This window comes from Sturnira hondurensis, unplaced genomic scaffold (genome assembly GCF_014824575.4).
Source record: "Sturnira hondurensis isolate 20B ecotype Veracruz unplaced genomic scaffold, ASM1482457v3 Scaffold0020184, whole genome shotgun sequence".
Taxonomy (NCBI): Eukaryota; Metazoa; Chordata; class Mammalia; order Chiroptera; family Phyllostomidae; genus Sturnira; species Sturnira hondurensis.
This window is the reverse complement of record NW_028092815.1, coordinates 3,196,172-3,218,053: the sequence shown is the minus strand read 5'-3', so window position 1 is coordinate 3,218,053 and position 21,882 is coordinate 3,196,172. Positions and strand designations below refer to the sequence as shown.

Sequence of the window (21,882 nt, the reverse complement as noted above, 5' to 3'; positions counted from 1 at the left end):
GAACTTGCTCTGGATAAGTTGGATGAGGTTGGAGCTACTCGGGCATTCAAACCCTGGTGAAGGCATTTGGGCTTCAAACCAACATGTCCCAGACTTTCCCAGAGAAGGAATTAATAGCAGAGGAAACAGCGTGCACTCTTGGGATCCAGGAACATAGTCTAAAGCAGCCCTCCAAGTTTGGAATTTCCTTAAAGTGTTCTGCTTTGTCCTAAAGATACATGTGAATTTTGCATCTCACGGTGTAATACAAGCATGTTAATTTAATGTAAAAACATTTTTCCGACTTAAACTTGAAGTAAAATCAGCACTCCAGGTAGAGGCCCCACAACCATCCCAGAGCTGTGCTTGTGCCTCAGCACAGTAACACCACACTGGACTAGGTGTGAGTTCCTGGCAGCAGAGGTACAAGTTCTGGGTGAGATGAAGCATGATGGAAGCAGCTACTGTGGGTGGAGTTCTGAGCTCTTATGGCATTCATGGTCCTAGGGGACAGTTATCACCCTGGGAAGAATACAGTCAAATGGGCTTCCAGTTCAGTTCCCAAAGAAGCTCTTAAAATCCACAGCAGAACAAATGTTCTTAGAGCTTAAAGTATTCAAATTGCTTGAAAAATACAAGCTTGGCATAAAGTTGACAATAGAAGTTAAACAATGGAAAAAGAATAGAAGAACCAGGCCACCGCATCTGCACACCAAGCACTAAACAGATGCACTGGTCACCATAGACAACTGCAGAGCAGGAAAGAATATGCTCGAATGTGGCAGGTCCCTGAGAAGGAGCCTTGTGTCCTGCTGGGACAGGAGAGTGGTACATAAAAACTCCTAGATTAGGTGAGGATTCCAAGAGAGAAAGAGATTTTTGCTGGAGTTTGGCAAGCCCCAGGAATAGGTGTTGTGCTATGGTGCACTGAGAGCTTGCGGGATGGCACACAGGCCCAGGGTAGAGAGGGCCCAGGGACCGGTCTGTGTTTTCCTGGGCTCCAGATGACTACATGGGAAATCGAAGTGGAATCTAGCATTGGGACCAGGTCCCTAACCCCATTCCCAAACTGTTACACATAATCTCCTTTCCAGTCTTAGACCTGAAAAACACTCGGGAATAGAGAGAACAGAGAAAAGACTGCATTTAACTGAATTTAAAACCAAAGTGACTGAGATCTGTTTTGGGCAATTAAGTGGAAATGAAAATTTGAGGTAGGTATTCAATACATTTGTAGGAAGATTGTTATCAGTTTTGTCGAGTGGCTCACTTTGGAGATTCTTCTCCATTCCACAGAGGTTAAGAAGGACTGAGTTCAGGATGGGCGGAGAAGAACGGGGAGTGGAGATCAGACTTCCAGGGAAGATGGAAAAGCAAGCAGGGACTTCTCTTCTCTCCTTCCTCAGGGACCAAGTGGTCTGACTGGCAGAGAAAAGGGAAAGGAGCCAATGGGAAGGGGAAGTAAATAGTGGGAACCATCCTGTCCAGGACCCAACACTTCAGAAGATGCTTGTGTTCTGTCAATTGGCCAACAGTCTCTTGCCTCTCTGCGGGTGTTCTTTGGTGCCAGAGGGTGAGCTCCATGAACAAGCAGCAAGGCCCAAGTGGGCGCTGTCTGGGAGACACACAAGTCCCCATCAGAGCCAGGACTTCCACTCCCATCCCAGCCACAGCAGCTAGTGCCAGTTTAAAGCAATGGCCCCATTTCTGCCAAGGCCGAACCCAGACAAACATTTTTGAGAGGTTAAAAGCTTCCTGGCCCAGCCAAGGAGAAACATGACTAGCCTGAAACGAGAGGTGCCATTGCTTAGTCATATTAGCTGTCAGACTTGGGGAACAGAATTCACTGTGCAAGGGACCTCCTGCTGTGCCAGAAGTTCAGGCCCAGCATGACCCCAGAGACCTGTCCCATAAGGTCTTTGAATGGTCTCCAGGAAGGCAGCCAGCCACATGGGATATTTTTCACATTGAACAAAAAGGTCGTGTTAGTTAAAATGCTGTCTAAAGCAGATCTCTTTGTGATGTAAAATTGCTTTCACCTGTGCCCAAAGCAATGAGAAAAACATGGAACAGGCAGAGAGCTAGAGGCAAGGCAGCTATGAGAGGGTCCTTTACTCAGAGATCTGAAACTGAGCATGTCTTGCTATAGGAGCTTGGTTTTAATTAGAAAGTACCAGACAATCTGTGGTGCCTAATACAATCCTTTTCTACCTTGTTATCCTATTAAAATGTGAGAAATTTTAAAGAAACATTCTAGTACTGTCCCACTTCTAACCAATATTACAGCTCCAACATCATTGCCAAACTCTGGTGGAGCATCCTAACATCGGCTATGATGCCACCAGTCCCGAGTCTGTGCTAGGTCTTATCTGGCTCAGGTGAGAACCACAACAATACCCCCTTGCTTCAACTGTTCCTATTTCTCTGTCTGTAGCTCAGTGACCTTCATGTACAACTAAAAAACGAAATGGCAGATTATGTGGAAAAATGGAGAATTACAAAAAAAAGCAGGCTTAATTCTAAGCTGTTCTATTTTTCTTCTGCCTTTTCTCATCCAAAACACTTATTTTATTTATTTTCTCACTCAACTCCTATGAAAATAAATATTGCTGGCCACTCATAGATACCAGCATCCCAGTGCAGGGGGATCGGGTTGCCGAAGGCTTGCAGAACAATTGCTAGACAAAAAGATAGTAGGCGAATTTCAAGGAAATTAAATACCTTTATCTTGAAAAATGCAAGCTCACAATCAAGCTTCAAAGGAACACAAATACACCACCAGGCTGTGAAAATTGGGATCCCCTCTCAAGAGTGGAAAAGATGCAGGTGACGCTCACTCGCAAAATCCTTAAAGAGCAGGAATTGGGTGACTGGCACAGCTGGTGAGACATCTCAGCAGGAGTGTGGACAAGTGACTGGGGGTGGGAGGGGAATTCTGGGGATGTTTTCCTCTTTCTTCTCAAGTGGTCCAGCCTGGTTATCCTGGCTTTCTGCTTTCTGTGGACACAGCCAAGACTGGAAACTCAATATGGGAGTTCAGATAGTGTCTTAGGCGCTCACAGAGGAAGCTTCTCCCATTGACAAGAGATGGAGAAATTCAAGGGGGTGCCAGAAAATGTGATTAGGGATAGAGGTAAAGGAGATCCCCGTGTGTGGGCATCAGAGGAGGCCAGCAATTGTAAAGACTGCAGCCCGACTCTGGAAACTGAGCCAAGATTAAGTCAACAAATCATTGAGTCAAACATTTGATGTAATGTTCTCAAGGAGAGAAGGAGATTTTATCAGAGGAACTAACAGCTTCCCCTGTCACTCTGGGTTACATTGGGGGTGGAGGTGTCCCAGGAATGAATTCAGTCATCAGGGTGCCAGAGGGAGTTCTGTAATCATGCCCCTGTAACATGAGGGACCCAGGCTTCTGGGAGAGTCAGTGTGGGGTAGGGATCAGGACTCCAGCTTTGGTTTGAATCTGGCATTTCCCCCGCTTAGACATGATCTCTGTGCCAGGTGCCTGACTCCAGGACCTGGGTTTTCTTGTCAGGAAAGTGGGGGTAAGGATAGTGCTGATATCATAGCGCAACTGTTAAGATTGAATTTTACTGTGTATCAGGGTAGTTTTGTTCATAGGAGACACTTAAAAACACAGAACATTAGCCAAATAGTAAGATTTATCTAGATTTATCTCAGGTGTGAAAACTTGGGCAGCTTACCCAAGTGCTCTGAATTTCCATTTCTTTAACCGTAAAATTTGAACACTCAGCCTTGTTTACAGTGTTTTTAATGGTAACTGAATGAGATAAGAAATGCTTTAAAAAATGAAGTGGTCATAGTTTGATAAATTACAAAGTGCCTCTCCCATACTTTGTGTGTGATAAACTACAAAAGTTTCTGAATTTCTCTCCCATCCCTTTTGCATTTCATGTACCTTTCCCTATTCTCTCCGTCACTGTCTCCAGAAACTGCTAGGCCTAGTCAACAGGTGTCACAGTGAGTGAAAGAAGAGGTGGCCAGCCTTCCCTCTCTTGGTCCTTGGCAAGGCAAACAGGATGAGTCACTCTGCATTTTCTGGGAAGGTCTTGCAGGTCATCTCACATGTGGGCATGTGAAGTTGCCATTTCCAACAAACAATTCTGTGGAGATGGGACCATTTAGTATATTTACATGGACATAGGTGAATGTGATTCTGAAATAGAAAGTACTTAAAAGTCATGTTGCTCAAAAATGCATGTTCCTGTCAAATGTTTTCAATGAGAAACACTGCACAGAGCTTCAGCCCCTAGTATAGTGCTCCGTTCATGGGAGCTCCTCAAAAAAGAGTGGTTGAGCGTCATCAAAGAATGGAAGTGCTGCTCCTTAATGAGACTGGGGCACTAGTCCCTCCCAAAGCTACCTCAGTGGTCCCTGTGGCCTCTCCCTGCCTCTTTGCCTCCCAGGCTATGTCTAACCTTTCCTTGTTCAGAAATAACTTCCCTGCATCTCAGTTGCAGATTTCTACTGTACTACTTGAAGATGTGCAAGGACTTTAAGGCCTGAGACATACATGCACCCAAATCTAAGAAGTGATCATTCACAGTCAGAACTGAAGGCAGAGCAGGAGGGTGGGTGGGTAGAGAATCAAATCTACTCAAAGGCATTCCCTTCCAGGCAGCCATTCCACTCTGCAGCTTTAGAAACAAATTTGTTTGTTTGGATTTGTCAACTGTCATTTGTATTTGTAGGCAATCTGTATGTGATACCAGGATTAGTATTTAACCAACTATGAGTTTCCAGGGTGAGTTCAATTTTGTTTCACTTAATATGATCATACCACTGTGGCATAGCTGAGGCTCAGAGGCTCTAATGTCATCAAAAGAATCCCAGTTTGAGAATCCTCTGATTCAGTGGCTCTCATCTAAATAAGTGAAGGGAGGGGAATTAGCCAGCTTTCCCTCGCAGGTCCCAAGACATTTGTGAGTGCAGCAAAGGTCATGGTCAGGCTCGAGGGAATCCACCCAAAGGCTCCTCTGAGTGGCGGCTGTGGCTAGGGAAGGCATTGACTTCCAGGGGAATGACTGATGACAGTGTGGAATAAAAATGCACTCTCTTAACACCTGCTTCCCACTCTCCGCTCCACATTCCATCTGTTTCTCAACTCTGACTCTGCCAGCAGTCTGTTCTTGCTCCCACTTTCCAATACATTCCTAAAGGCAGGAGTGGTGTACAAGGCTCACTCCTAAGGGGAGGAGACCATGCAGCCAGGAATCAGCACTCTGGAGCTGACTCCCAGGGTTAACATTCTGGCCCTGACACGTGAGAAGCTGGGAAAGAAAGACTGTGGGGTGTTGCAGTGACTAATGGTTTCTACCAGCATTCCGTTAAAACCTCGGGTCCTCTAAGAAGCTTTCCCTGATGAAACAAACCAATGCTGGGCAAGCAGACAACCTGTCTACTGAGGCCCCATCCCTGCCCTCACAGCTGCCTGGGACCCGGTGCCAACAGGCCACGGTGTGTGATACACAGCGATGTGCAGTCCCACCCTGGCCACGCTTGGTGCAGTCTGGGCCATCTGCTCCATGACCAGGCTGGGAGCACTCAACAAGTGTGGTCAAACTTTACTATTATTCAAACAAAAGTTAATTGGGAATGAATACATATCACAGTATGAATCCAAAGCTTTCAGTAATGCAAGCTTCTAAATCTGGAATGCCTTTATTCTCTTTTTTCCTGCTCGTTCTTTTCACAAACACTCTCAGGCTCTTATTGGGTTTCAGTCACCACCATTATGGAGTTACAGAGGGAACAAGACATGGATCTTCCCCTCATGGAACTCACAGGCTAATGGAAAGTCTGGAAATACATAATTAAACTTGTGTACGAGGTCTGTCCAGAAAAGGTCCAGCTGTTATTAGTATAATGAGAATGGTTTGCGTGACATCAATGTAACCTGGCAGCCAAGGAGAGTGGAGTGAAATGCACATGCATGAACAATGATGACTTCACTATACTTGTCAGTGGGGGTGGTAGATGCTGTTGAGTGAGCATGTGTACTGTGTGGCCATTGTATTCAAAATGACTAAGTAGAGGCAAAACGACTAAACAAGTAGAACTACAAATCTGAATCAAATTTTGTGTTAAGCTTGAACGTTCCTCCAAGGAAACTGTTCAGATGATTCAGAAAGCCATAGCTATGGGTAACTGGTGACTGGAAACTTCACCATGACCACGCACTTGCTCATGCATCACTTCTCATGTTTTTTGATGAAATATCAAATCACCTGGGTGACTCAGCTCCCCAACAGCCCAGATTTAGTGCCTTGTTACTTCTGGCTTTTCCCAAAACTAAAATCACCTTTGAAAGGGAAGAAATTTCAGACCATTGATGAGATTCAGGAAAATATGATGGGGCATCTAATGGTGATTGGGAAAACTGTGTGAGATCCCAAGGTACCTACTTCAAAGGGGGCTGAATTGCCATTGTCCTGTGTACAGTGTTTTTTTTTTTAAATCTTCTTCAATAAATGTCTCTATTTTTCCTGTTACATGGCTGGATACCTTCTGGACAGACCTCATATTGTTTTATGCAATATTAGAGTGGCACATATTGGTTTATTAGCAAAATACAAAAGCAGTGTGACTAAGAGAGTCAAGTAGCAACAGAAAAAGTGGCCCAGAGAAAATGTCTCTGAAGTCTTAAAGGAGTGGTTGAGGTTTGCCAGGTGTGTGTTTGGGAAGTGGGGATAGGTTCCAGGTAGAGTCCAGGTGCTAATAGGAGTAAAAGTGGGTAAAGTAGGAGCAATAATGATGTGTGGTAGGAGCTCTAAACTGTTCTGTGTCACTAAAGGATGTGTCACAGTTAGATTCTGCATTTCAGAAAGACCACAGAGGCAACTCTGTGTAGGGAAGAGTTAAGGAGGACACAGCTACAAACAGGAAAATATTTTTGGAGGATGCTGCAATAATCCAAGCAAGAGACAGAGAGGGCCTGAACTAGGGAAGTGGTAGGAGAGATAGAGATAAAATCAGCAGGACTTGGTAATAGCCTAGTGCATGAAAGAGAGGCAAGAGACTAAATGCAGAATTTTAAGGAGAGACTGTGCCTCCAAGCCAGCAAAGGTGACTGAGAAGATTGAAAGACAATGGAGAGCAATGGTTTTATTAAAAGCTGTAAAGGGGTAGGATTGATAATGTCGAGTACTACAAGCAGTCACTTAAGATCAGGACCAGAAATTTCCCCAGTAAGTTAGAAATAAAATGCTCACTGGTAAACTTGGTGAGGGTGGTTTTAGTGGTACAGGACAAAACTGCATGGGATGAGGAGCGAGTAGGAAAAACAGAAGTGAATTCGGACCTGTTTCAGGTACCACAGACAAGATTACTCAGGACCTAAAAGTCTTTCCAGCACCCAAAATTATGTTTGAGGTCTGAAGAAAATTAGTAGTTTCCAAATGCAAAAAGAAAACTGCAAAATTAAATTAAGACAGACATGTTGAATTAAATATCTTCAAAGTGTGACATTGTTTTGACTATTACTTTTTAAATTTAATATTTATAAAAACTTCATTATTTAGAAATAATTTGTATTAGATTTGTCTCATTTAACCAAAGATTGCTGAGACTGAGAAATCACAGACAATTATAAATTAACCCTTTCTTTTCATTCAATCATTTCAGAAGCAAATTTTTAAAAATGCCTTTAACATAAGACATGGATGCATTTTCTTCTACTTGCTTTTATGTGAGTCGGGGTCTGCAAATGTAAGCATTTTAAGGGCTTTAAAACATCTTAAAATAGTTCTGATATAAATAACTGTTTCAAAAAAGCTTGTTCAGGAAAGGAAAGACAGTAAGGGCGTGTTCACTAGACAGAGTTGAAGGGAAAGAAGGACTTTTTCACTTTTTTTTTTTGAGAAGGGAGGAATGTGAGTGTGCATGTGTATGACTGGAAAGAGTAAGTGGGGAGGAAAGACTGAAGAGGGCTGGGGTGACTCAAAGAGGTGGGAATGGGACCCAGTGGCGAGCAGGACGCCAGTTCTGCAGAAAGAGGGGAGGGGAGGTGGGAGGCCTTCAAGGGAATCCTGGTCTTTTGTTCTATATAAGGTAGTACTATCCCAAAGTGGCTGGAGAGGCATATACTAAGTATCTCAACAGTCACTCAGGAACTGTTTACCTGAATAGGTGGTCATCCTTGGCCACTAAACCTTCCCTGGAGCTGTCCTTCCAGCCTTTCTCCACAGGGGCAGCTGGAGAAGCTAGGCCATCCATGATGCTCAGATGACATCCCAGTACCTCAGTTCTCACCTCCCCTACCCATGCAAGTGGAGCATCTGCCTGCTCATTCCAGCCAGATCCTTGTGTATTCTCTCTTAAATGTTCCTATTGCCCACCCCACCCTACCCCACCCAAAGATCCTGAAGTTCCTAGGGTCAAAATCCTTCTGCCCAAATGGTCCCAGGTTAGAGGCATGTGTTCAAATAAACCCCAAGCACCTTTCTCCTCAAAGGTAGGAATCTATTCCAAACCCATATGCCTTCCTTGAAATTGAGTTTTAAAATAACCCCGTTTTTTATTATTCAAAAGAGGGTCTCATCCAGATAGGTGCTCCAGAGTCAACTGTGTGCAGCTGCAGACCAGAGCACATAGTCCATTTGACACAGTCATTGTGTGAGTCCCTGGAGCCATGGTAGCAGATTAGCGGGGCAGGCAGGCACTGCACTGTGCTCTGTCACTTTAAAACCAGAGTAAAACCAACAGACACCCACTTGAGGCTTTGTGAGAGGGAACCCAAGGCACCCTGATATAGCTGTTAAGGGCTCTTTTTCCAGAGTTCTCAGGTGCATAAAGTAGTGTCAGATCTCTGCTCCTGAATCATGGCTGAGCTCTCAGTGCTGTGGGAAGCGGGTTTTCCCTGACGCTGCTGCGGTGCTGCGGCCCGCAACGGCACCGCTGATTGAACAGTCAAGACGTGTGAGCATTTTAGAATACCACAGAACATAAATGGACTTCCTGGCATTTTCCTGGATGAAAGATGCTTTTGGATGGGTTTCTTTAATACCAAAAGTAGCATCCAGTTACTCAGCTAAACTTAATGTTTGACACTGTAGAAATGAAACAACCATATAATTTCACAGATGTTAATTGAGTATATTACATGTCAGGTGTCATGCTGGACAATGAGGGCCCAGCCAGAAACTATGCCTGACTAAAAGGAACCTGCAGGCACATACAATACTTCTAAAAAACACCAAGGCTGGAAAAGAGTTACCTGTGAAATGTGCTTTAAGATACAGATTCTTGGGCCCCATCTCCAGAGATATGGGTTTGCTAGGTCTGGGGGAATGACTAAGAATCTATATTTTAACGAACTTCCCAGGCAGTTCTAATGGCAGGTAGCATTGGTTCCCAATGCTACTGGTCTGGTAGGATAAAAAGTAAGATGAAAAGTTTTATTTTCCAAATTTGTATTTTAGTAAACGTATTTTTTCTAACTATTATAGTGTGGTTAAAACAATTGCTCTATATCAAGCAAACACATGAGTAATATTGATTAACATTTTTATGCAAACACTAGAATGTACAGGTATTTTGGTATCACAAGCTAACACAAATTTCCCTGAGCTCTTTTCTTAAAACGATCCCCACCACCCACTCCCAGAGTCCCTGTCAGAAACTTTTCACCAGTCTCCAGCCTCTGCAACTAGGTTTCCCCCTCCGTTCTTTTACTCCAGCTATGCTCCATTTTTTTCAAGAGAATCATACCTCTTCAAGGAATATGCACATAAACCATCTATGAGTCTCAAGTTCTTGTCATTTAATTGACTTTGAAAATTTTTGGTAGAATGATTATGTCTTCCACCTCTTTTACACTGTTTTTTTTTGTTGTTGTTTGTTTGTTTGTTATCACTTTCTTACAGGACTGGGAATGGAAAATATTGGTGGAATTTTTGTGGTTCTTATTTGTGGCTTAATTGTAGCCATTTTTATGGCTATGTTGGAGTTTTTGTGGACTCTCCGACACTCAGAAGTGACTGAGGTAAACCTCCAAAGGGGTGTGACCTGTAGCGTTGGCATAAGGGACAAGTTTACAGGCTTGTGCACAGACAAGAGTCATTTCAGTCAGATCCTGTGAGATCCCACAGTAAGATGGATAACCCATGGGACAGACCCAAGGGCTGGAGACCTGGTCAGTGCTTCAGCACCTGCTAGTCATGCAGCCACAGAAAGAGCATTGAACACCTGGGGTTTTCAGATTCTTCCAGGACAAGGGTCCCCAACCCCTCGGGCCACACACCTGTTAGGAACTGGGTGTGATAGAAGCTCAAGCTCTTCTGAGCCCTGACTCTACCCTGCCCCTTCCATGGAAATACTGGTCCCTGGTGCCAAAAAGGTTGGGGACTGTTATTCTAGGAAACAGCCCAGCAAATGGATATGTGAAAAAATAATTAAGAACAACAAAGTCTTATACAAGTATAATTGAAGATGTATCATTTTGAAGGAAAACAGCCAAAAGTACCAGCTTTCTAATGGAAACCATAACTTTAGTTCTTCCATCTTAAGTATGCTTTCCACTACAAGTAAAGATTGCTTAGTTTCTCTACAGTTTTGCTGGCTTTTCACTGTTGTCCACTCCTTACATGAATTCTACTTATTTATTACTTATAGAAAGAAGGCCAATTTGGTGTTCCTTTCCCTGTGAAGCCTTCTTCAACTCTCCTGCCTCCTTCACTGGGCCAGGAGAGTTCATTACTCCACCACCTTTCCAACACGAGTATGACCTGTGCACCAGGCACTTACACACTGTGCTGTAATTAGGACTGTGTCTTTTATCTCTCTATTTCTATGAAAGGCACAGTCAAAAGATGCAAGTTGTTGCATTCTTGTCACATGTAACAGATTAGGCCAGTGGTGGTGTTTTACCTGTTATAGTTATTATTAAAAGCACAGAGAAGTTGAATTCCTTGCATAGAGGCTCTGCTATTTAGTACCAATAGTTTGTTTAGAATTCAGGTCTCAATTTTTACTCAGGCCATATTCTTTTAGATGATACTACTTCTCTGTAGCTGCTTCAAGTAAAGAATCTACACATATTTGGTTACTCTCCCAAGAGTAACCCCACAGCCTCTCACCCCATAGCCTAGACGTACCTTGAAGAATCCAGTGAGGACTCCAAATAGCTAAGATGAAGAAGAGTAAGAGCTACCTTAGCTGTTTGGCTATGGTCAAACAACAGTGCTATTGACAGAACCGGAAGACTAGAAGAAAGAACATGAAACAACGGAAGGCTTCTTCTCTCATCAGGGTCTTGGAAGGCGTCCTTTCTAACACAGGGTAGTCAACTAAATTGAGTATGCATGCTCTTTGGAGTGGATGAGTTTAGGTTCAAATTCTGGTTCAGTTATTTACCAGTCAAGTAATCTTTAGCAAGGTATATAACCTTTGAGACTCCATTTCCACATCTGTGAAGTGGGAATAATAGTAGTAATAGTAGCAGCAGTCCAGATTCATGATTCTCTGTCCATAATTCTGAAATCTAAGAGGTTCAGAAAGTTCCAAGTTTTTTATACGTGCGTCAAGCAAATACATTTGGTAACAAAACTTGATTGATATGAAACTATTGTGTATGGTCTTTGACCCATTCAGTGTGAAGGCACATGCATTTTGCCACAGAAATGTCAGTGCGTTTCAGTGTGGAGTCTGCCCCAGACCACACTGGGTGTGACACATAACAGTTGCAAGTGTGTTGTATTACCTTCCTAAAGTCCAGAATATTCTGGATTTTATGTCATGGGATGGGACCTGTGGGAGTACTATTCCAGTGGGTTTTGTGGTTCCAGTGATCAGAGTGCATCTTCTCCAGCTCTAACCAATCAGTCGAAAGAAATGAGAATCATCAGCCTGAGAACAGAATGTTTATGCAGACATGTAGCTTTTTCAAATACCCGATAGACTCACATAGAGTAAAAGGGCTATTAATTTAGTGGGCTTCTGGGTCCAAATTTAACTGGTGTTAATGGAAAATTTCCGAGAGCATAATTTTTAACTCAGTAGACCCAAGGAACATTTAATAGAAATGCAAAAACAAGCAAACACACAACAACAACAACAACAACAGATAAACAGGGGCTCTATCCTATCCCCAAAAGGCCTTGGTCTTTGAAGGTGTTCTAACAAAGACTGGGCAACCAGCTGGCAGGGCTGCTGAACATTATACTGGGGCGTTTGAGTATTAACTGGGAGCTGGGAGTGAGGAGATGGATTGAAAGGCCTTCACATAATCTTCTTGTCCAAGATTATACATACCTACGGGTGATTCTGTGACGCAGGCCCTAAACTCATCCAAGCAGACGTGCAGGGGACCCCAGGGGCTGGCTCTTAGAGGCTGGGCTGTGACCCCTTCGTGTTTTCCAGGTGTCTGTCTGCCAGGAGATGGTGATGGAGCTGCGCAGCATCATCCTGTGTCAGGACGGAGTCCACCCCCGCCAGCGGCGCGCGGGGGGGCCACGGCCTCGACCCCCAGCCCCCGAGGAGCGCCAGCCGCAGGGCACGGCGACTCTCAGCAACGGCAAGCTCTGCGGCGCTGGGGCAGGGGAGCCCGACCAGCTGGCGCAGAGACTGGCCCAGGAGGCCGCACTGGTGGCGCGCGGCTGCACACACATCCGCGTCTGCCCCGAGTGCCGCAGGTTCCAGGGCCTGCGGGCCCGGCCGTCACCCGCCCGCAGCGAGGACAGTCTGGAGTGGGACAAGGCCACCAACAGCAGCGAGCCAGAGTAACCCTAGCGGCGCAGGACTCTCGGAGGCCAGGCAGGGAGGCTCCAGAGCCTGGCGGCACTACAGGCTGTCCAGAGCCCGGACTAGAAAGTGTCCACACTTTTCTCCGGGTTTTGGATCCAGTAATTTTACAAAAGGATCAAGAGGCCAACGCCCCGGCCAGAGGCAGCGCCCTGGTCCGGAAGCCGGGTGCACCCAGAGGCGTTGCCCCCCCCGCCCCCCGAGTGGGGATGGGACACCCTCCCAGCAGACCACCAGGGCCCCTCTTTTCCCAGCGAGCCTTTCGTTGCCGCCAAAATGACAATCTGGGACGGGGGTCCGTCCCAGGCCAGGCCAGGCCAGTGAATTGGTGGAATTTCCCATTAGGAAGGGGCCATTGTACTCTGGGTCTAGTTCTTACAAGAAAAAAAATAAACTCAACAGGGAAATTTTTCTTTGCTGGATTTGCATACTTCTGTTGACGTTTTGTTAGTGATTTCCCCCTTTTTCTCCCCTCTTCCCCTTTTCTTCTTTGTTGTCTTCTCAATTCTATTCATTGTTTTTGTTTTCTTGTTTATCTGGAGGGGTAGACTGGGTTAGGGAACAGAAGTATAAATAATCCCTGATCCTTTTTCCTAAATTTTAGGAAACTGAGCGGCCAGCGTGTCAGGTTTCAGGTGCTGAACTGCCCTTTCTGTCTGTGTGTGTGTGGGGGGTGGGGGGGTGGGGGGGGCAGCGGCAGCATAAATGTAGGAGAAGGGTCTCAGGGAGGAGGAAGAATAAGGGGGAGAGCTCAAACAAAAGTCCATTAAAGTAATGTTTAAACATTACTTTAAAGACTACTTTTAAAAAGTAATGTTTAAACGTTTAAACATTACTTTAACCAGTTAACTCATAGTTTACTCAGAGAAACAGAACCCCAAACCAGTTAACTCCTAGTTTTCTCAGAGAAACCTTCGAATGGCTGGGGTTCTGCCCTCTTCATCCCCCCACCATTTTGGCTCTTTGTTCGGATCCCAGAAGAATCTATTCTGACTTCTTTCAATTTGGGTTTAAAAAAACCTGGGGTTAATGTGTCCTTTTCTTCTCTTTCCAATTTTCACTATCATGGGATTTGGTTCGGTCTTTTGTGCTCTCTGAGGAAGAGAGGCAAGAAGAGCAGAGCTCACAGACTACCTGGAGCCTTGTCTAAGGAGCAGAGAGGGAAGAGAATTTCCCACTGTGGAGTCCCATTCACAGGGGACGGCATTCACAGAGGACAAAGAAGGGCCCCCTGGCTGTGATGCACTGTTTGTCAACTGTATCTCTTTTGACCAAAGTCAGTAGCTTCCTGTGAAGACAGGCCCCAAGGCTACTATGGATCGGGTGATTTCTTGTTATTAGACATGAGACCTGGGTGCAAATGTGTGTGCGCAAGTGTGTGTTTATGAAGATCATAAATAATCAAGAGTTTGCTGTAGTCCTAGGAGACAGGTGGGTCTCATAGCCAATACACAGATCTGTGAACTGGAAATTCTTGAGTTCTAACCTCAGCCCGGATGGGAGCCCCCCTGTGTGACCTTAGCAAAGCACCAAACTTCTCTTCCATCTGCAAAATTAGTTCTGGATGCTTTCCAGGCTTTCAGAGAGCTGCTTGTTAGGTGTTTACAGGAGCTGGAGTGCTCATCTGCTGGCAGGGGCAAGGCTTCTAACAGCTGCTTGACCTTTGCTTGTTTTCACCATTTGGGGGTTTCATGCAGAGAGTTTTCATTTTCTGATAGAAAACTTAAATCTATGCAACTTATGATTGTAAACTTAAAAGGTTTAGAGGAAGCGGGAAATAAATTGCCACTACCACCACTTCTACCACCACCACCACCTTCAATCAAATTGTCCTCATGTTGTTTCTGTTCTGAATGTACTAAAATAAAGACATCTTTGGAAGATGATGAGCTTAATCCATGATTTTGCTATTTGGGTAGGTCAACATTGTCTTTGTGGCAGGACAATTAGAGCTGCCACTCAGGGGGGACCAAGTGGTACCTCTGATTGGGATAATCAGTCCTATAAGAGATGCCAGTTTTGTCCTAGGCTGACCTTCTCTCTTGTGAATTTGAATTCTTTTTTATTTTTTCCTCTTTAAACACTAAATGATAGCAAGCTGTGCAGGACATGAGTATTTTTTTTAAACCTTGCCTCAAGCCTTATGGGGAAAGGTGGATTTGGTGGGAAGGGCGCCCAGAAGCAGACCGCCGCAGACCCTGGTGGTGCCGCACTGCTCCCACCCACTGTTCCTTCCCTCGCTTCTGACAACGTGGCACCACATTTGGGACCACATTTGGGCTGGGAGGGGGTGTTTTTTTTCTAAGCACTCACTTTTATAAGTAATATATACCTTGATCAATAGCAAACCTTTTTTAATGGGTTAGTGAAATAAATGTTCCATGATTCATTTATAAAGTCTGTTCCTTTAGCCGCCATGTGGAACAAAGGTAAGAGTGATAGCACTGGGCAATTTCTGTTTGCTGTGGAGACCATCTCTCCACCTCACTCAAGCTGGTGAGTGGATCTGCAACCAGCTAGTTCTCATCCTTGGTCTCTATTTTTTATCTTGTTGGTTGTTGACTTTCTTTTCCATTCTGTATTTTCTATCTGACTCTCTATACTGTATAAAACACTTTTTCCTGTCTGTTTATCTTTCTTTGACTGAAATATTTATAATAAAACAGAAACAAACCCTGAAATGTTAGTGATGGATGAAAGCTGTTTTGGTTTGGAAAAAATATGGTCTGGCATGTCTACTATCCAGGCACTCCAAAAGCAAATAAAAATATAAACCTACTTTGTGTCTTCCCCTCCACCTGCCCTTCTCTCTTTATCCCTCTCTCCCCTGCCCTCTTTGTTCCCCACCCACTTTGGCTCTTTGTTCGGATCCCAGAAAAGTCTAGGTGGCTTCTTTCAATTTGTAGTCCTGGGACTCTGAGCCAATCTCTCCCAAACAGAAACACATGTTAATGAAGTTCAGGATTTGTAGGGTTTTGTCTTCTTAAAGGCACTTTCACAGAATAGTCATCTATTGATACCCAGGGTAACTCTAGTCAGATATCGCCCAAGATTCCACTGGGAGCTTGAAGATTACATCAATTAAAATATAATACTTTGCTTTATTTCTTTTAATTGCTTTGCAAGGCCCCAACCGTCACAAGATCTCTACCTCAGAACTCAGGTGGGGTGTAAGTTGAGCAGGTAGATGGCCAAAAATCTTTTGGCTTTCTCTAATTCAATGCTCATATGAGAATATTCATCCTGGGAACTTGCCAGCCAGTCCTCTTATTGGTTAGGTGAGACTGAAACAGCACGATAACCAATCCACTTGGGGCCACTCTGTGAAAGTTTATTAGTTTTGGATTCCAAGGAGTTTAGTTTTCTTTCGGAATCCAAGGGGATTTCCCCATGGTGTAGGAGTCAAATACACAAGGCCAGAAAGGGCAGGGGCATTTCAGACACAGCAGATTGGTTTGAGTGAAGTTGGAGAGAACTATTTGCAGGCCCCCCCAACCCCCCACCAGTGAGGTGTGCACAGTGAGGTAAAATGGTCTAGAAATGATAAGGGAGATTTGATTCCCTGACTAGTTGTCAGCTCCCCTGGGGTCATAACAAAGAGGCCTGTTTGGAAAATTCAGAGAAGGAATCCTTTCATAAAGATTTTGCTTAAAGCTAGTGCTTCCTATGGCACCTGCTCAAAGAGAGAAATTAAGCCTTTAGTTGCCTGAGCTGTGAGCTATTCCCATGCCTTTCTGTGAAAGGCAGCTTTCTCCCCACAGGTAAGTCCCCACTTATCCAAACAAGAGTGTCCTTGGGGGCTGACGACTTAGTCATCCTACAGTGAGCTCCTCAAAGACTGGTGATATTGCACCTTCAGAACATCCTTCTCAGAGGGAAAAAATACATCTGTGTAGAAATGAACTGAGTGAGACTTCCAGGGGGAAAAATCTCTAAGTTTTAGAACTGAAGGTGTCAAAAATCCCATTTTACTTTAAGGGCAACCAGGCAAGAGAAATTCTGTCTCTATTGATAGAACATTATTATTCAAATTTCATTACTTTCATACTAAATTCAAAATGTGGAGAAAAAAGAAAAACTAATTACACAAATAGCAGAGCTAGTGCTGAGATCAAGAAAGAAAGAAGACAATCAAGGAGAAAACAACCTCGTTAATCACAAATGGCAGAAGAGTTGAGGCCCTAAGAAGGGGCATGAAAAAACTGAACAGCTAACCTGTCCATAAATTAACTAAGAGCATGTATACAAATGTCTCAGTGGCTGGGATTTACTGATGCATGTCAGGGAATTGGCACGTTATGATTGATGTTATGTGTAGACACTTAACTCTGTTAAGAAGTTAGACCTAAAGGGTTTGTACTGTAGAGGGTGGAGGTGAGACAGGTAAGCGCAATGATCCTCCTATTGCCAGTGGAAATGGGGCTTTTCCACCGAATCCCAAGGAAAGCATTCCAGGGGCCCATGCATGGGAGGCTGTGGCCTGGTCAGGTTTATTGAAGTAAACACAAAGGGCTGTCCTGGGTTCAGCCCTGTCCCTCTGTGGAAAAGTGCGGCCTTGTCCTCCTCAGGCTCAGAAACAGGGCCAGGGCCCAGCATTGTGCACCACTGTTTCAGCCACATCTATCTGCATCCAGCAGGCTTAGTCTGCTCCCAGCTGCACTGCGGAGGCTGGTGCTGCGCTGTGCTGCGCTTGGAGTCTGCATGGCTGCTAGATGCACAGGGCTAACTCTGAAAGAGCGTCTGAACAAATGGGGCCAGCATGTGTTACCAGGGCGAGGGTGAGCGTAAGGGAAAAGGAGAAAGCTGCTTTATTCAGTTGGGATTATATTATCTTGGGCTTGGGAAGAACCAAGAACCCTTTAAACTAACCAATTAGTTTTCAAAGTTTTTGCCAGTCCACTCTGGGTCCCCCTGTAACCAATCCGTTTCCTAGATCTTCTGGGTCCTGGGTCCCGGGTCCCTTACTCAATCAGATCCTTCTCCCAGGCTAGACTGACCAGCCTCCATGGTGGTTGTCTTAGCTCCTACTGCACGTGCCTCAGGGTAGAAGCACCTCCCCACCCCCACCCCGTGCCATCTTGGCTTCCACTGAACATGAGCCCAGCGGAGGGGTCTCGCCTGCTGTTTTTATTCCCACCCACCCTCATAACGATCCTTCCTGCCCACTTTGGGAGAGTTTGGTCACAAGGGTGGAGGATGCCCCGGGGAGTGTTTGAAACTGTAACTTCTTAGTGAAGCAACAGGCTCAGTGCCCCAGTTTATTATGCCTAATAATGTTTGATTTCTTTCCCTTCCTTCCTTTATGAATATTTGGCTACCTGTGCTGACAACCCTGCCAGAAAATTAGCTGAAGAATTCTGTCCACGTCAGTATTCCTTGCACTCAATCTAATGTTTTCTCTTGGCTCTGTCGAAAAAAAAAAAAAAAAAGCCAGAGGGAAATGGGGCCCAAAGGCTGCTCCTCCTGTTGGCACTTGTTCCCGCATTGCTGAGTGGTCTTGAGAGGCTGTTTCTTTAGCACACGCCCCACTTTAGACCCTATGGAAAATGATGAAGAAAGAGAATAAACTGGACTCTGGGAAGATAAAACTTACCTGTAAGTAGCAGTGTAAAGCACAAAATATCAAAGTGCTGGAGTGTATGATTTGGAATATAAACCATGTAGAAATTCGGAGGGGCTGAGGATTCTGGGTAATGGAGACTGGCTTCTGTGGAGGAAGCAGGGGTGTGTCTTGGGGGTTGTTAAAGACATTATTGGAGTTAGTGAACAATGATGTATTACATAAGTGGACACACAACATTTTTTGATGTGTAGAAAAACAAGAGCTGCTTAGTCTACCTTGGATTGAAATATGGTTACGTGTCCACAAATTCAGTGTTCTGCTGATAAGAGCTAGCGTGTTTGCTGTTGTTTGTTTTCACCCACAGCAGGGCTGGGGCTACAGGGGTGGTGGTCAGGGCTCTGACTCTCCCCTTATGCTTCTTCCTGTTTGCTGTCAACAATGATTAGAGATTTTCACCACTATCTAATTCCCAGGCTTCTTTAAATTGTGTTTGTGAGATTAGCTACAGAGACAAACAGTCTCAGCCAAACAGAAAACAGAAAGACTAAATGAAATAGCAAGGAAATGGCCCAAAGTGGACTATGAGCTCTTTTAAAAAAAAAATCACACAATTTTTAAAAGGGAGTTTGGATTTTATTCTAAATACCATGGAAATCTACTTCCATTTTTTTATTTTACTTGTTTTTTTTAATTTTTTTCAATTACAGTTTACATTTAGCATTATTTTGTATTAGTTTCATGTATACAGCACAATGGTTAGACAATCATATATTTTACAAAGTGCTACCCTCCAAATTTCCTGTATTCACCATGGCCCTAAACAATATTATTACAGTATCATTGACAATATTTTCTATGCTGTACTTTACATCTCTGTGACTGTTTTGTAACTGCTAGTCTGTACTTCTCAATCCCTCTACCTTTTTTATCAAGACCCCCTTGTGCCCTCCAATCTGGCAACCATCAGTCTGTTTTCTGTGTCTATGAGTCTGTTCCTGTTTTATTTGTTTGTTTATATTGTTCTTTAGATTCCACATGTAAATGAAATCATATGGTATTTGTCTTTCTCTGACTGGTGTATTTCACTTAGCATAATACCCTCTAGGTCCACCCATGATGTTACTAATAGTAAGATTTCATTCTTTTTATGACTGAGTAGTATATATGTACCACAGCTTTTTTATCCACTTGTCTATTGATGGGCACTTGGTTTGCATCCATAGTTTGGCAATTGTACATAACATGGCAATGAACATAAGGTTGCATATATTCTTTTGAATTAGTGTTTTGTGTTTCTTCAGATATATACTCAGCACTGGAATCTCTGGGTCCTAAGGCAGTTCCATGTTAAATTTTTTGAGAAACCTCCACACTGCTTTCCACAGTGACTGCATCAATCTGCATTCCCACTAACACTGCACTAGGGTTCCCTTTTCTCTACATTCTCACCAACACTTGTTTGTTGTTTTACTGATCATAGCTCTTCTGACGGGTGTGAACTGATATCTCATGTGGTTTTCATTTGCATTTCCCAGATGATTAGTGACTCTGAATTTGATCATTGGTAGGTCCTCTTTGGAGAAGTGTCTGTCTATTCAGGTCCTTTGCCTATTTTTTTTTACATAACTTTTAAACTGGGGGAAAGGAGTATGAATGCAGAATGAAGGTTTGAAAACAATGTGAAAAATTAATACAGAACCAAGATCACAAATTTCTGATGTAAGGGAACATTTAGAACAATTTTCCTTACAATCCCTTTAAACGACACTTTTCTCTGTAACACACGGAATTGTCCTGGAAAGTTATTCTACTTGGATTGTTCTGATTAGATTTTAGTAACTTTTCTATTAAAAATAATAGTATGTCATTTCCATTTCTACATCATCTGTACTTCTGTAGCACTAAGTGAGCATAGAAAAGCATTTTAAATCATCAAAACTTGGTCAAAGGAGGGAAGTCACAAGAGGTAAGCCCAACAGAGCAGCATTCCCAGGAGTCTGTGTATGCATGCCCGCATGCTCAGATGCAGTGGCAAGACTTTAAAAACTAGTTTAAAGAGGATCAGATGAAAAATAATTCTCTACACAGAGGATTCAAAGTTGTTTTCTCTGTAGCTCCCCCACTTTTATCTCAGCTAAACTGGCATGTGTTTGGGGAGACAGTTTACACAGACCTGCAGGTTCCCGTCGTTTCAAAAGAGGAAAGACACTTTCCATTACCCTTCTGCAATTCTCCCTGCTTCTGGATACAGTTGCTGGGTTTAATCTTCTGGCTTTTAGTAGCTTAATTCTCACTGAGTGGTCTCTGATGTAATTTATTTCTGAGCCAAACATTTATGTGGATGCATGAAATAAAGCCAATTTCCCCCCATTCCTAGTTCAGTGATAAGATGCCTGAGCTGACTTCTTAATACCTCTCTCCCCACCCCCAACAGCTGTAAAACAAAGTCCCTCTAGCTTCATAGTGTTATTAAACACACTCTGTAACAACAAGAGCAATGCAATCAACTTCCATTTACTCCATAATTATCAAAGGCCTTGTTTATTTTAGGCAGAAATTAATTTTCAGAAAGATCAGACAATAAAATTGTTAAAATTTGAATGGTGAAGTTGGCCAATCAAGTGCAGAATTCAGAAACAACAGTTTTATTCAGCTACCATGTGTTTCCTTTCAAGTAAAACAGCAGATTTGCTGAGGCTACCATTATTTCCCAAGGATGTAAAGGTCTCCCTGACCCAGACCCTGCTGATCCTTCAGCCTCTGGGGCACTTTTCGTACCTGCATGCCATCTCACCCTGCAGCCAAACCACACTATTCATGCTCTGCATTCACCCTACTTGTCTCATGCTTTTATTTTTCTCTGCCTTTGCTTTGATACTTCCCACTCCCTGTAATGCCCTTCCCATTCATGTCTACATGGCCAAAGACTGTCCATTTTTTGGATCCAGCTTAAATATAATCACCCCTCTGAAGTCTTGAATGATCCCCAACCCCAAAGGTGTAGGAAAATCACCTCTCCCTTTCCTGAACAGTCCCACTCTCTCCTTATGGTGCTTATCACTTTCTGCATTGAATCACATGTACTTGGCACATATGCTATTCCTCTTATCCCTGCCTGCCAGGGGAAGGCCCTTAAGGTACAGACAGAATGGCTTTTTCCCTTTTTATTATTTCATGGTGTGTAAAATTCCTTGCACATTCTTGGTTCCCAAAACTGAGTGAGAAAAATTCAACTGAAGGCAAATGTACATAAAAAAGTCGCAAGTGTGAAAGTGAGAGGCAGAATTATGCTCATACACCCTTGTTATAAAAGCAACTGTGCATAGAACAACTCAGTGCTCTATACTAGGTGAAACATGCCTTCATTTATTTTACTGGGCCTGAACTTAGATGATTATATTGTAGGTTTCTGGCTCCATTCTGCACGCTCTTCCAGCCCTCAACATGCCTTTTATACACATTGTAGGAATTCAGCCTTCTGACTCCCAGCCAATTTTGAAAAAAAATCAATCAGTCTTGCCCTTCTGTCCTCATTATCATAAAAAATTCTGTTCCAAAATAAAATTAACAGAACACAA

At 43.7% G+C, this 21,882-nt stretch overlaps 1 protein-coding gene across 1 annotated transcript in view; it reads left to right on the top strand.

Annotated features, from left to right (window-relative positions):
• Window positions 1-13,390, top strand: part of GRIK4 (glutamate ionotropic receptor kainate type subunit 4) — a 315,020-nt gene extending 301,630 nt beyond the window's left edge. Inside the window, exons 19-20 of the mRNA XM_037029059.1 lie at window positions 9,867-9,985; window positions 12,361-13,390. Coding sequence (XP_036884954.1) covers window positions 9,867-9,985; window positions 12,361-12,723 — 482 coding nt within the window. The 3' untranslated portion in view covers window positions 12,724-13,390. The remainder of the gene's footprint in view (window positions 1-9,866; window positions 9,986-12,360) is intronic.
• Window positions 13,391-21,882: the final 8,492 nt, after the last annotated feature.